General features: G+C 41.1%; 1 protein-coding gene across 5 annotated transcripts in view; it reads left to right on the plus strand.

The window, feature by feature from the left end:
* Positions 1-14,816, plus strand: part of BMPR1A (bone morphogenetic protein receptor type 1A) — a 191,842-nt gene extending 177,026 nt beyond the window's left edge. For all 5 annotated transcript variants that reach the window (XM_059662046.1, XM_059662047.1, XM_059662048.1 and 2 more), the window contains 5 exons: positions 5,075-5,267; positions 6,487-6,784; positions 8,984-9,159; positions 10,559-10,689; positions 10,776-14,816. In XM_059662046.1, the coding sequence (XP_059518029.1) occupies positions 5,075-5,267; positions 6,487-6,784; positions 8,984-9,159; positions 10,559-10,689; positions 10,776-10,901 (924 nt within the window). In that variant the 3' untranslated portion in view covers positions 10,902-14,816. The remainder of the gene's footprint in view (positions 1-5,074; positions 5,268-6,486; positions 6,785-8,983; positions 9,160-10,558; positions 10,690-10,775) is intronic.
* Positions 14,817-16,303: the final 1,487 nt, after the last annotated feature.

Consider the following 16,303-nt stretch of genomic DNA (forward strand, 5'->3'; position numbering starts at 1 on the left):
AGTGGCAGCTGAAAGTTCAGGAACCCTTTTAAAGGGCCAATGCACAAAAATTCCATGTGGAGCCACCCATCTTGTGATCTGGCAGAGGCAGGGTGAAGTGGACTGGAGCTGTGAGAGCAGAACCCAGGACTGGGGACTCGGGGGATAGAGCTCAGAAGGCAGACACCCCAAGTTTCCTGTGCTGAGTCATTCCTTCATGCAGCAGAGGACATCTTTCCCATAGAGACATCTGCCTTGCCTGCTGGGGGAAGACAGTTGACCCACCCTATTGGAAAACACCTTGCCCTGAGGCCACTTAAAGAGATTAAAAATAACAATTTGTCTCCAGGCAGACAGAAACAACTGCCCCACCCTGTTGAAAAAAAACTCTTGTCACACCTGAGCACGATTGCCTGGGGCAATTCAAGTCGGAATCCTATTAGTCTGTAGACAGAGGCTGTCTCTGGAAGCTTTGAGTCTTTGCCTAATCCAATTAGTCAGAAACAGCCTTTAATACTGTCCTGCACTAGAGATTGAGAGGTGTAGAGGATCTACCTAATACATAATCACAAACCCAAACAGACAACCAGAATGAAGAAACAAAGAAACAATCCCCAAATGAAAGAACTAGTGAATTCTCTAGAACAGTGGTTCTCAACCTTCTGACCCTTTAAATACAGTTCCTCATGTTGTGACCCAACCATAATATTATTTTCGTTGCTACTTCATAACTGTAATGTTGCTGCTGTTATGAATCATAATTAAAATATCTGATATGCAGGATGGTCTTAGGCGACCCCTGTGAAAGGGTCGTTCGACCGCCAAAGGGGTCACGACCCACAGGTTGAGAATCACTGCTCTAGAAGAAGAGATAAATGAAGCAGAGATATTAAATTTATCTGAAACAGAGTTCAGAGTAATGATGTTAAAAATGCTCAACAGTATGAAAAAGGTTTAACTATGAAAAAAAGAACAGTCTGAGATAAAGAATGACATAACACAAATAAACACATTGGAAGGAATATACAGCAGATTAGGGGAAGCTGAGGATCGAATCAGTGAATTAGAAGACATAGTTGAAAATATCACTCAATTATAAAACCAAAAGAAAAAAAAATAAACAGGCGGACAGCTTAAGGGAGCTGTGGGACAATGTGAAACATAATAATATTAGAATAGTAGGTGTGCCAGAAAAGGGAGAAAGGAATAGAGAAGGTGTTTGATGAAATAATGGTAGAAAACTTCCCTAACCTGGTAAAGGAACAAGTCACACAAGTTCAGAAGGCACAGAGAACCCCAAACAAGAGGAACCCAAACAGACCCACGCCCAGACACATCATAATTAAAACGCCAAAAATTAAAGACAGAGAATCTTAAAGGCAGCAAGAGAAAAGGAAACTGTTACCTACAAAGGAGTTCCCATAAGGCTGACACCTGATTTCCCAGGTGTCAAACTCTACAAGCCAGAAGGGAATGGCATGAAGTACTCAAGATAATGGAAAGCAAGTATCTGAGACCAAGATTACTATCATTCAAAATAGACGGTCAAATAAAGAGCTTCCCAGACAAAAAAAAAGGCTAAAGGGATTCATCACCAAGCCAGCATTACAAGAAATGCTAAAAGGATTGTCAAGAAGAAGAAACAGAGAGAAACCTAGCCATACAGAACTAAAATGGATATAAATAAGTACCTCTCAATAATAACCCTAAATGTAAATGGATTAAATGCTCTAATCAAAAGTTGTAGGGTAGCTGAATGGATACAAAAACCTGACCAACTATACGCTGTCTACAAGAGACCCACCTCAAAACACAGGACACACAGGATGAAAGTAAAGAGATGGAAAAAAATTTTACATGCAAATGGAAAAAATAAAATAGCTGGGGTAACAATACTCATATCCGACAAAATAGACTTTAAAAGCATCATGCTAAGCGAAATAAGCCAGTCGGAGAAAGATAAATATCATATGATCTTACTCATTTGTGGAATATAATGAACAACATAAACTGATGAACAAAAATAGAGCCAGAGGGGAAAAACATATTCTAGAATATAATAGAAGTAATCCTGTTATTTGCAGACTTTTAATATTTCCTACAATGTTTGTGATATCATACTTTGTTAGTTCAGTTTTGGTAATATTGTTATATTTAAAATTCTTTTATTGAAATATTAATGTTTATTGTATGTAATATTATTATATGTAAGATCATTTTTCTTGCCCTAGCCAGTTTGGCTCAGTGGATTGAGCATCGCTCTGTGGACTAAAGGATTCCATGTTTGATTCCGGTCAAGGGCACATGCCCAGGTTGCGGATTCAATCGCTAATCAATGATTCTCTCTCATCGTTGATGTTTCTCTCTTTCCCTCTTCCTTCCTCTCTGAAATTAATAAATATATATATATTTTTTTTAAAATATCATTTTTCTTGAATAATTGGTGTTTATTGCATGTAACATTATCATATTTAAAATCATTTTTCTTGAAATTATTAAAAAAAAACCACATTCCAAAAAATAAAGCAATAAAAAAGAAATTGTCACACACACACAAAACGATATCCACAGCCTTCACATAGCGGGGCCTGGTTGCATCTTCAGCTCACTCTACTATAAGGACAATGTTTTCTTATGTATAATTAGAGGCCCGATGCACAAAATTCGTGAAAGAGTAGGCCTTCCTTCCCGCGGCTGCCGGCACCAGCTTCCCTCTGGCACCCGGGACCCGGGCTTCCCTGGCAGGCCTGGCTTTGTCCAGAAGGATGTCTGGTCTAATTAGCATATTATGCTTTTATTATTATAAATGGTTATATTTGAAGAGAACTGTTTTGTGTACAGTGTGGCCAGCACACTGGAATAATAAACCATAACTGTGTACCTTTTATTTCTAAAAAAAAAAAAAAGCAAAATGGTGCAACCACTTTGGGAAAGAGTTTGACAGTTGACTGAAAACTTAAGCACTCACTTTCTACACTAGTGAAGCAGTCCTTCTGCTAAATATTTGCCGAAGAGCTATATAGACACGCCCAGACCTGAATGTGAATGTTTATAGCAGCTTTGTTCATGGTAGATAGACATTTTAAACAGCCCAAAAGTTCATCAGTTGGTAAGTGAATAGTAAGTGGTGATACATTCAGAGGAGACTGCCTCATCAGTGAGAAGGAACAAGCCACTGGCCCAGGCGGCAGCATAAATGGGTTCGAGAGCAGCGTGTTCTGGGGATGATGGAGGCACAGAGGCATACACGTCGCAGGTTTCCATTTGTGCAGTTTTCAGAAAGGCAGGGCTGTGGGGATGGGAAGCAAATCAGCAATGCCGGGGGCGGGAGGGGAAGGGAGATTGACTTTAAAGAGAAAAGAAGGAACTTTTTTGGGTGACGGATATGTTCTCTCTCTTAATTGTGGTGCTGGTGGTTACGTGACTCTATGCATTTGTAAGTGCAGTTCTCAAAAAGAGTGAATTTTGTTGTGTATGTTATACGTCAGTAATCCTGACTTCTGAAAAAATTACAAAAGGATCTGTAATAAAATGATACATAGAGTTAGTTCAGGTATTCACAAAATTTGGCCCATTTTAAGTACAATCTACACTGGACCTTAGTGTTCTGTTTAACTTAGAGTGACCACGAATGGTAGCAATTAACATATTACTTTCAAGAAATATTAATGAGCCCTAACCGGTTTGGCTCAGTGGATAGAGCGTTGGCCTACGGACTGAAGGGTCCCAGGTTCGATTCCAGTCAAGGGCATGTACCTTGGTTGCAGACACATCCCCAGTAGGGGGTGTGCAGGAGGCAGCTGATTGATGTTTCTCCCTCACTGATGTTTCTAACTCTCTAGCCTCCCTTCCTCTCTGTAAAAAATCAATAAAATATATATATATTTTAAAAAGATATTAATGAAAGCACTTAGTGTGTTCTCAGAAACTACCTATGTCCTGTGAGCAGGGTGGGGTGAAACTCAAACAGATCTATAAGATAAACAATAAGAAACTATAATTGTGATGAGTGCTATGTAGATGTTAAACAAAAGAGCAGCACTTACCAGTGAAGGAAGCTGCGCGTGCACAAGGCTCTGAGACGGGAATGAGGTTGAGTAATTCTAAAAGTTGAAATGGATAAATGACAGTGGAGACAGACTCAGGGATACAGAGAACAGACTGGCAGTCTCAGAGGGGAGGCGGCTGGAGGCTGGGTGAGAAGGGTGAAGGGATTAAGTAAAGAAAAAAGAGACTCATGGACACGGACAACAGTATGGTGATTACCAGAGAGAAAGCGGGGGTAGAGAAGGGTAAAGGGGGGTAAATGGTGGTGGAAGGAAACTTTACTGGGGGTGGTGAACACAAAATACAATATACAGATGACCTATTGTTGAATTGTGCACCTGAAACCTGTATAATTTTATTAACCAATGTCACCCCCATAAATTCAGTAAGAAAAAAAAGAATGGTAGCAGTTAAAGGGAAAAATAAATAAAAGTAACAGTTGAAATGGAAGGGGTGAGGATGATGTGAATACAGGGAATGATGAGTCAGACTATGTCCATCTGAGAGACTGAGCTGGAGACTTTTAACTGTCATTTAGATTTCACTGCATAATAAACCACCCCAAAGAGTAACGGCTTGAAGTAGCAAACATGTCTTCTTTCTCCCGATCCAGTGGGTCTGCTGGCAGTTTTCTCCTGGCTGCGCTCAGCTAGAGTGAGGTGGTGTGGTGTGTGTGCATGCCGTGTCAGCACAGCACTGCTCATGCTCCAGAGCTCCTGGAACAGCAGGAAATTCAGGGCTGCCCGCAGGACACCATTTCTCTAGTTCTGTTTCTCAGGGCCAGTCGGCGGCCAGCCCAGAGTCTGAAGGAGATCACCCACCCAGAGGCTTATGTGCACAGGGAAGGCAATTACTCTGAACTTTTTTGTAAACAGTTTGTGATATCAGAATATATTGCTTATTGTGTCATCTTCTTTTAAATACATTTAATGTTTAATACTGGAGTTGGTTATATACCATCTTGTTTGATGGGATGAACTATCAGACCACTTTCTCAGTCTTAATAGGTTCTTTTCATCAAGAACTCAAAACATTTTTTTTAATGAAGGTTCAGCGAACTATTGCCAAACAGATTCAGATGGTTCGGCAAGTTGGTAAAGGTCGATATGGAGAAGTGTGGATGGGTAAATGGCGTGGTGAGAAGGTGGCAGTCAAAGTGTTCTTTACCACTGAAGAAGCTAGCTGGTTTCGTGAGACGGAGATCTACCAGACGGTGCTGATGCGCCATGAAAACATACTCGGTGGGTACACATTCTTTCAGCCAATTCCATATTCTGACAGGGTTAGTGGGGTGCGGGCTCTGAGAGTTCTAAATGCTAACTAGCCACTGTATTTACTACGCTGCTGAGGAAACAAAGAATTTCAAAGTAATGCCAGCTTATTGGACTAACTTATATCTAACAAAAACCAAGTGTTTTTATAGCTAAATTTAAGCAATTTTCTAGGGTAACTATATATGCCTTTTGTAAGCTAAGCCACCACCACCACCATATGATGTAGCTTAGTAGGTTTCTCCCTCCCCACCCCACAACCCCATTTATTTACACAACAGCAGAGTCATTCAGGCGCTTTTAGCTTTCCCGGCCTTTCTTTCCAGCTACTATATCATTTCCCTTCGTGTAGACAGTGCATAGTACATTGCCAAGAGTATAGTAGGCACTTACAGTAGTTTGTTAAGGTCACCATAACAAATCACCACAAATGGTGGCTTAAAACAACAGGCACTCCTTCCCTCTTAGCTTTGGAGGCCTGAGGTTTAAATCCAGGTGTCGGCAGGGTCATGCTTCCTGAGGGCTCTGAAGAAACGACCCTTCCTTGCTTCTTTCTGGGTCTGGTGACACCAGCGGTCCATGCTCTCGGCTGAGAGACGGCACTCCTGCTTCCTGTATGTCTGTGTCCACATTTCCCTCTCACAAGGACACTAGTCATTGAATTACCACCCTAACCTAGTATGACCTCATCTGGATTTGATTACATTTCAAATAAGGTCGCATTTACAGGCACCAGGTGGACATGAGTTTGGGGGCAGGGCACTACTCAGCACTTTTGCCGACCTTTGTCTGAAGGGAGAGAGGAAAGGAAAGGGGCCAGCATTATGGACCTGCTCGTCAGAGAGCTGGCAGGTGTGAGGAGGCATTGATGGGCACATGGAATTGGCTCGTTGAACATTTTTAACTTAATTTTAGTGTGTCCACTTTTCAATTTGAAATTGAGAGTCCTTTCCCATGTGTCTTCTTTATAAGTTTTTCATGCTCAAAGAGTCATGTAGATGATAACTCCCCCAGGTTATTATATGATATGTGATTTTCTTAGTCATACTATTATCATTTTCAGGATGATCATTAATATTATTGTAAATGTATTGCAGAACTGTAGAGTTATATGTATCATGACCCTGGGAGCCTTCATTACTCTCCATGCCACCTCTGATAACTAACCTTGAAACTCACCCACGACCAGGTTTTATAGCCGCAGACATTAAAGGCACCGGCTCCTGGACGCAGCTGTATCTGATCACCGATTACCATGAGCACGGGTCTCTCTATGACTTCCTGAAGTGTACAACGCTGGACACCAGGGCCCTGCTCAAGCTGGCGTACTCAGCTGCCTGTGGTCTGTGCCACCTGCACACAGAGATTTACGGCACCCAAGGGAAGCCTGCAATTGCTCATCGAGACCTAAAGAGCAAAAACATTCTCATTAAGAAAAATGGAAGTTGTTGTATTGCTGACCTGGGCCTTGCAGTTAAGTTCAATAGGTAAGTGGTCTTTGCCTGCTCTTTGGAATTCTGTTAATCTCTAGAAGTATTTGCATGTTGGTATTTAGGACAGCCAAGGATGTGTTTGTGCTCACATAACTGTATGATTGGGGTTTTGTTCTGGTTGGTTTTGTTTACAAAAATTACATTCTACTCTACATAATTTTTTATTTCCTGTTTTTTATTGTCTTAGTCTTCTATTTTAGTTTATGTAGATCTACTTCATTCTTTTTCATAGTGTTGCTGCCATTTTTTCAAAACATAACTTATTTCATGACCCGACTCACAGGCATTAAAGTTGCCTATGGTTTGTCTCTATTTAAAAATACTTTAATGAACATGGTATTTTATCGATATATATTAATCCTTGCACATTTATACAAGTACTTCATCATGATGGGTTCCTTAGAAGGGCTAGACGAAGGGCATGTGTGTATTAAATTGAGGCATATTGCACATTATCCCTTCAGAGAGCCTGCATCAATTTATACTCCCCCACTTGGAGTAGACATGCCATTTCTCATCACAACTTGCTACAGTGGGACCTTGACTTACGAGTTTAATTTGTTCGGAGACCGAGCTCGTTAAGGAGCTCGTTAACTCAAATTTGTCAACTCAATGCAAAAATTCGGTGGAGAGACGGCTGGTATCTCAAAAAACTCGTTAGTCGGGACACTCGTAAGTCAAGGCCCCACTGTACGTCAATAGTTTTAAATAATTAGAATTATAACATCTTTAGGATATTATAAACTATTGAAATCATTTTAATGTTATAGCTTCTAGAATACAGCTATTTCACATTTCAGAATTAATTTCAGGTCATAATATTAAAATACTAGTCCAGCCCAGCCAACATGGCTCAGTGGTTGACCAGGAGGTCACAGTTCGATTCCCAGTCAGGGCACATGCCCAGGTTGAGGACTTAATTCCCAGTGTGGGGCATGAAGGTGGCAGCCAATCAATGATTCTCTCTCATCAATGTTACTATCTCTCTCTCTCCCTCTCCCTTCCTCTCTAAAATCAATGAAAATATTAAAAAAAAAATTAAAAACCACAAAAATACTAGTCCATAATAAAACAAATATTAAAAAATTAAATCATCTTTCCTGGCTGTTCCAGTGTTCTGAAGTGTTAATTGGCTCAAATATTCATCAGATGCTATATAAGAAAATATAGACTACATTAACCCTTTGAGTGCCAACCAATATCCTAGGAACTATGCTAAAATTGCCAAGGCATTTTTGCTAATTTTACAGCAGTTTCGGGAAAAAAATATGAAAATTAGGCAGATAAATGGCAGTGGTCAATTTTAGAACTACAAGCATTCAGCATCATAAGTAATCTGCACTTATGTGCCATCCGTCAATAAAGAGTGAACTACTAGCACCTAATAGGAACACTGCAGGAGGCGTGCGATAGCGCTCCTGGCACTTTAGGGGAAAGACAGGAGGAGCACGATCATGCTCCCTGGCACTCCAAAGGTTAATCTCTGCTTTGTAGTAGTTTCCAGAACTGGGGAACTACTACAAACAAACAAAAAGCATTCATGTCTTCCAGCTCTAAAATTTACCTCACAAATTGAAAACCCAGTGAGCGTCACTTACTACATCAGTGTGACTATGTAGGCACCACTGCACCCGCCCGCATTGGCTGGACCTATCAGGAAGGAAGTGTAACCCTGTGTCACAGGAGAACGGACAGGCAAATAACTCTGCTCAGTGTCCCTTCACCTCCGCTTGCTCTGGGACACAATTACCCACCATGTTAGCTTACGTTCGATATTGTCCTTTTTCTTTGAGAGACACCACACTTGTTTGGTGACAAAACTACCTGTACTCATGCAAGGTATCTTGTCTTTATCCAGCTTGATAGCAACTTCATGCTTAGCTTTCAGTGCACACGTGGTAGTAAGCTTGTGAAGTGTCCTGCTGTAGACTCTGCTGGGGAAGGTCTGGGATTGGTATCATATATTTACAGGGTATATTACTTTTATAAACTCTGAAAGATGTTAAATTTAAAAATATATTTGGCCTCAATAGTTTCTGATAAAAGGATGTGGAGTTTTAGAAAGATAGATAGATTTTTATTATTCATTTGGGGAGGGGGGAGAGTCTGACTTTTATAAAATACAACAAAAATGGAAGAAAAACTGTTTTGTTCTTAACCATCAACCTGGACATCATCTGCCTCCTGTCTCAGCGATACAAATGAAGTGGACGTGCCCTTGAACGCCAGAGTGGGCACCCGGCGGTACATGGCCCCGGAAGTGCTGGACGAGAGCCTCAACAAGAACCACTTCCAGCCCTACATCATGGCAGACATCTACAGCTTCGGCCTGATCATCTGGGAGATGGCTCGGCGCTGCATCACAGGGGGTAGGACTGGTGGGGGTGTTTCCCGTTAGGTTTGCATCCTCCTCATTCAGAAAATAACCGCTCCTGTTACATAGTTGAGATGTCAGGGATCCCCTGGACCACTCCCATGGTCTGTAACATCACTGGAAGGACACACATAGTTGTCCTCACAGCTAACATCTAGTCTAGTGAAAGGATACAGAGCAAAATCAGCAAAGAGAAACGGTGCCAGGGGCAAAGTTCAGAGGAAATCGGACAGCAGCCTCCAAAGGCCTCTCCCAGGGGCGCCACAGAGGATGCACTGAATTCCTCCAGCGTGTGATGTGAGAAATGCTGCTACCTGGGAAGTAGTTAGAGACTTAGTTCTCAGTGGTTTTATTGGCAGCTGGTCAGGTAGGCGCCCTCTGCCTAGCGTGTTCCAAAATTCCATATGCAGAGCGCGAGCAGGTGCTCAGCACCAACCCTGCTGTCTGCACAAAGAGTCCAGGCCCCATGCACTGCTCTCAACACTTGGGGAGCTGCCTGCCTGCAAGTTCCCAGACACCAGCACGGCAGCCTTGCAGGCCAGCCTTTCCCAGGATGGCTGTCTAAGGCCTACTGAGTTTTCTCTTTGCTACATATCAGGCTGTCTTTCTGCTGCACCTATTAGTAGGAACAATGTAGAGAAACAAATAATTAGGTTAACATTTAGGGTAAGTAAGTGTTTCCCTTGCTTTTTTTTTTTTGAATATTGTTATGTCCGTAGCTGTGATGGGGGTCCTGATAGGCATAGGGGAAATAATCCTATATAATAAAAGGCCAGCCACCATAAACATAACAACCAAAACAACCAGAGACCAGAACCACCATGGCCTCTTGCTGGGCTGACCCCGCCCCCAAGTAAGCAGTTAAGGGCGATCAGGCAGGCAGGCAGAGTGGTTAGGGGTGATCAGGCAGGCAGACCAGTGGTTAGGGGTGATTCGGAGGCCCAGGCCAGCCAGCCATCACACCCCACACCTGTTGCTTGCAGAGGGAGGCCACTGGTGGCCGGGGTGGGGAGGGGGGATAGCGCTGCACAGATGGCGAGCAGTGGCAGCGATGGGGGTGGGGCCAGCTGCCTGCAGCCGGGGGAAGGAAAGCCTTAATAGGCCCTAATCTCAGGCCAGGCCTAGGGACCCTACCTGAGGTGTCCTGGATTGTGAGAGGGTGCAGACTGGGCTGAGGAACCCCCTCTGAGTGCACGAATTTTCATGCACCGGGCCTCTCTAGTTAGACATAAAAAAAGAGAACAACATACATTTACTATTAAAAGTGAATGACCCACTCTGTTTTTCTTCCTTATGTAGGAGTCAGTTTTAGCTCCGTAGTTTAGTACGAGGCACTGAGTAGATTGGTATATTTTGTCCGGCCACCATTGTTGTGCCCGCTGTTTCCTCTGCAGGAATAGTAGAGGAGTACCAACTGCCATATTACAACATGGTGCCCAGTGACCCATCGTATGAAGACATGCGTGAGGTTGTGTGTGTCAAACGTTTGCGGCCAATTGTGTCTAATAGGTGGAACAGTGATGAGGTACGTGGAACCCAGTCCCCTGAGGGAGGGATGATGAGTGTGGCCAGAGATGTTTACCTGCTCCCTGCATTCTGTTTGCTTTTCAGTGTCTTCGAGCAGTGCTGAAGCTGATGTCAGAATGCTGGGCCCACAACCCGGCCTCCAGACTCACGGCTCTGCGGATCAAGAAGACGCTGGCAAAGATGGTTGAATCCCAAGATGTAAAGATTTGACAGTGAAGCAATCCTGAGGAGAAACTCCAGACTGCGCTCGACCGACTTCTCCAGGGCACAGAGGGAGTAGAGTGGGATAAGGAGCTTGCGCGGTTTCAGGCTCTGTCCTCCCCTTACCCTCACAGGCTGCCCTGGGCACCTTCCGTGCTCTGCAGAGTATGAGCTGGGGACTCCAGAACTTCACTCTTTACCTATGGACAGCTTTACTCTAAGTGTGGTTTCTGATGCCTTTTTAAATCGGGTTTTTATGAACTACATCGAGACTTCAGTCCTGATGGGTGAGTCTCCAGTCAAACTCTGGGTGCTGAATTACCTGCTCGTACAAGGGTGCTTTCTGTGAAAGCCTAAGAAGACCAGTGAATTCAGCAGAGTCGGAGGAATGTGTCCTTGCCTCCTGCCTGAGGAAACGCATTGATTTGTACTCGACCTTTGTAAACAGCCTATGGATTATCATCTGTTCAGGACGCTGCGTAGTTTATGAGAAATAGTTTGTCAGGCCTTGGTAATGGTGTGTACACACACGTGCTTGCCAGGATTTCTCTGCTGCCATCGAATTAGAAGAAAATATGACTTATGACCACCCAGGAAGATATTAGAGGCTGTTGGTTTTGTGCTTTAAAAATGCATGATCTGACCAAGATTCGCCAATCACATAAAAGCCATTTACCTTGAAAGTGAGCTAGCTTCTCCACCAACTTTATTTTTAACATAAAAGTTGATGTAAAGGCCAAAAAAGCTTAAAGTGCCTGAAAATTTCGACTGTTTTTCTCCTACCACCATCTTTCCTTTTTTTGGTAATTACTATTTTGCCATAGAAAGCATCCTGTCCAAAGTTGGACCTTCCAACGCCATGATCTTGTGAGAAACACTTCTTGTTGAAGTGAGTTACTGATGACTGCGTTTGATAGCGATGCTAAGTGCCTATAACCAGGTTCTGTATTCTTTATTCTCAGTAATGTTTAAAAGGGAAGTTATTTATATTTTGTGTGTAATATGCTTTATTTGCAAAATACATGCTCCTTTTACAACCATATTTTTTATATGTACATGCATCTATACTGTTGTAGAAACCAGCTCACGTGTACCTCACACCTCATCCTTAAGGGAAAAAATAAAAGATCAGAAGAAAATGTTATAAAGTAGAACCACATATGAATTTTAGAACTAATACACTCAAAATAGTATATTAAACCCAAGAGTTTGTTCATTTCAGGCACAGACTTTCATTAAGATATATCCTCTCGACTTTTCCATTGTGAAAGGGCCCTCTCATTAGAAATTTCTATTTCAGAGATGATACAAGTTCATTAACAGCTGTTTTAGACATTTGAATCAGTTGAGATTTCTGGTTTTATGATTTCTGTTCTGTAACTTGTGAAGACAATGAAGAATCCGGCACAGAGTTCACTGTCTGGTCAGTGGCGATGTCTGTCCCGTGTAGCTGCTACTCCAGAAAACGCTGCGTGTGCGATGGATTCACTTAAACGTTTTATACTTCTGTAATGCCTTTAAATGTCAATGCCTTAGTCTGATAAAACAACTCCTAGGCGCAGAAAGTAAGACAGTTTTCTTTGACTAGAGCATAAAATAAATGTGATTATATTGCAACATGGTCAAAACACTTTAGAGGGGGGACAGCAGAGCGTGATTCCATTCATTACCAAAAATCTGACTGGCCCTGAAGGGTGAAACTTTAATATACTGACATCAAACTTAAACTTTGCTTTAATAGTTTTGACTGAATTTAATAATTTTCATCTAAGATCATTTAATTTTGAGATGTTCATCAGGGTGAGTGAGTTTACATGTTGGCAGGTAGTACCAGATAACTCGCTCCTTCAGAACGTTTCCCATCTCCTGACAGTGAGATTCATAGATACTTTTATCTAAATTGCCATGCATTTAAGAATACTTACTAGCTTGGATCTACTTAAGCTAAGGTTAACCTTGATTTATTTTTATTTGACAAACTATAAATCTTCAAAATCATTTGTCATCTTAATAGTAAAGAAGATACATAAGAAAAGGCAAGCACTATTCTTAGAAATGTTAAAATAGTATGTGGATGCAAAACATTACAGATAGTGTGTAAGTACAAGCCCATGATAATTAATTTTTTAAATTAAATTGATTATTAAAAGTGATAGCAAGAATTAATGTTAGAGACTTGTTTCTAGTATAACATGTTTTTTAAAAAGCAGATGATGACTTATTTGAAATTTTAAAGTTAAAAAATGTTGCATGAAACTTCTTTCCTTCTTACTTTTACTCTTAAATTTCTAAGTTCATCCAGTAAGTGAAATATTTAAAGAGGAAGGAAGTATGATATAGTACCATAGTTAATAATTTGAAAAACCTTAGAAACCATTATTTGGTCTCACAGTTGAGCATTTTAAAAACATGTGGCTCCTGTCTGTCATCCTTTTAAATAATTAAAATAAAAACAAAACTCCAAAGGTACCAGAATATTACAGAAGTTAATCTTCAGTTATCTAGAGATAACTGTAAACATCTCTGGAATTAAAGGCACATTAGGATTGATTTCAATGTCTTTAAGCTTTCTCTGTGCTTTTTTGTTGAACAAGTTTCTGAAATATAAAATTGGAATCTAATTTTCTGGAAATAGTTTCACAAAAAATATTTCAATCAACAATTCATGTTGCCTTTTCAATGTCCAGATGTATTTCTAAACTTAGAAAGTGACTTATTTTTGAAAATTATTTTCCTAGAATGTGCCAAATTATTTACTAAAAAAAAAAAATAGCACCATTTACCCCAGATTTTTTGCTTATGTTTAAAACAAAAATGCAATACAATTTTTAAAGAATTATGCATCTCTAAGTTAGCACAAAATCAACTTTTATATTGAATAATTTATTCCAGGGAATATTTTATAAATTCAAGTCATATTTCACTTCATACACGTTGTTTTGAAATGTTTCTAAGTATCTAAAATAATTTCAACAGCAGAAATACGCATTTTTTTAAAAGCATTGTTGCAGCTCTTGTACTGTTTAAAAGTGGTGATATTTATTATTTGCTTAGGTCAGATGTTAAAATACCAGTTCTTGCCTCAGAGCTGTTAAGAGAATCACAGTGAAAATTGCAGATAACCAACGCTCATAGAAACAGAGTAAATCTGGCAGCGTTGGTGCGGCCACTGTGAGATTGTCCCAGAGGGAGAGTCTGTAAACACTGCTTTTGCAAAGGATTGACTGGGGTGTGATTGTAGATTGTGCTCCCTACTATGCTTTCAGTAGAATTATTTAAGCCCTTGTAGTGACTGTTGTCCCTGTCCGTTTAAAAATTAAAATGCAGTATATATTGTATAAAATGAAAATACCATTATAGCTTAATTAGGGAAGTTGTACATAGACATTGAAAGAAGAGTTAAGCAGTTTTATTACGCAATTGTAAAACACCAAAAATATTCATCTTTGGTATGTAACACACTACATTTATTTTGTCAGCATCTGCTTTAAAAGGCGCCTTATTAAGTTTACCATTAATTGCTGTGTTCTGTATAGAGGTTACGTCCAGTGTATCATTTTTAAGTAAATAACCTTATTTTAGTATACTTCAGTGATGTGTTTTGTGATGCTCTGCTCAGATTGTATTGTATATCAGAATGCATGTCTGGTGAGCTTTCATAAAAAGTAAGTTAGTGAACATACACATGTCCCTGAGGTGTGCACTTCAGCGACCAGAAAGCCGGGTGGGAACAGGGGCAGGTAAGTGCCCAGACAACCAGACCCTCCGTCCTTCGTGTAGAGAGAAGGGCCATAAGCCTATTACAATAAAGGTGATTTTTCTTTTAAAAATATTTTTTCTAGTTATAAAAATATGTACTTATTGCAGAAATTTTGGAAAATATAGGAAAGAATAAAAAAGCAAATAAAATCATTCAAAATTCTATTGCCAGATGTTACCACTATTTACATTTGAATGTTTCCAATGTTTTCCTGCTGCATACTTTTCTCCAATATAAGATCATAGTGTGTCACTATGTAGCCATTGAAAGCATAACTTTTTTTAAAAAAATGACCATGCAATAGTCCATCAAATAGATGGAATATTTTTTTAATTCCCCATTCAATATTTGGGTTACTTTCCATTGTTTTAGAAAATATAACCAACCAATGCATTGAACATCATTAAACAGGAATCTTTGTATATTTTCTTAGGTTACCTTTCTAAAAATGGGCCTAGTAGATAAGAACTGTAAAAGATTGTGCCTGGAGGATTTCTTTTTGACACTCCTGCTGGCCCTGGAGAGCGCCATCTGGCTGCTTCCCTCCAGCTGAGCATGGCTGGTCCCAGGTCCTGTGACTGCCTCCTGGCACTGGGAGAGGTGTGGACTCTGCACATGGCTCTGGGAGCACAGCCCAGAGACCACCCAATGGCATGGGCACTGTTCTGATCATGAGGACTTCAATCCCGGGAGCTCAGGGTGTGAGCAGAAACGGGCAGGTTGCCCTGAGGCTGCGAGTCAGGGCGAGGAAACTTACTCAAGTGCACAGACAGGGCTGTGCACAGTATCTCAGTGGAAGCAGAGAGCAGGGCAGAAAGGTGAATCCTTTCAGGTAGGAACTGTCATTCTCATGTTTAGAAGGAATATGTGTGACCTACCTACCCCTCCTTTGAACCTTCTCTTCCTGATCTTTGTCCGATCACTCTGATTGAGTGTCCCGAGCACCCGTGAAGGGACGTTCAGGGCCACCCGATGCCCCAGGGCTCCCTACAGCCACCTCACCACCCGGATCCTAAACTGCATGCAGGGAACCTGAAATGTTAGCAATATTTCAAAGACAAGCCCTAGTTGGTTTGGCTCAGTGAATAGAGCGTCAGCCTGCAGACTGAAGAGTCCTGGGTTCAATCCCGGTCAAGGGCACATGATCGGGTTGCAGGCTCAATCCCCAGTGGGGGGCGTGCAGGAGGCAGCTGATTACAGTGATTCTCATCATTGGTGTTTCTATCCCTCTCCCTTCCTCTCTGAAATCAAAAAATATATATATATTTTTTTAAAGTCAATATAAAATGCTGATATTGAAAATATTTTCAAACTAGATTTTTGGGTTTTTTTTAGGGGGAAGCCATTTTATAAAACCAATTTTGAATCAGTTGAAGCCATCTGTTCTTTTTTCTCTGTTCACTACACTGAAACATTATCGAAAGAATTGAAAGGCTGTGGTACACTTGTGGGAGGCACTTCAAACACTTAAAAAGCAGTTTTTATCATTCGATGCGGTCCTCGGGGGCTAGCGTTTTGGCTGGAGCTAGAATCCAACGCTGAGGGCACTGCCCCACGATCTCCCAGCACCGCATGGCCAGTGAGAATGGATGTGTTCAGTGCAGTGCTTGGTGTGTAACTTAGTTTCTCATTCACGAAGCAGAATTTTCCT

The sequence above is a fragment of the Myotis daubentonii genome, chromosome 13, assembly GCF_963259705.1.
Source record: "Myotis daubentonii chromosome 13, mMyoDau2.1, whole genome shotgun sequence".
Taxonomy (NCBI): Eukaryota; Metazoa; Chordata; class Mammalia; order Chiroptera; family Vespertilionidae; genus Myotis; species Myotis daubentonii.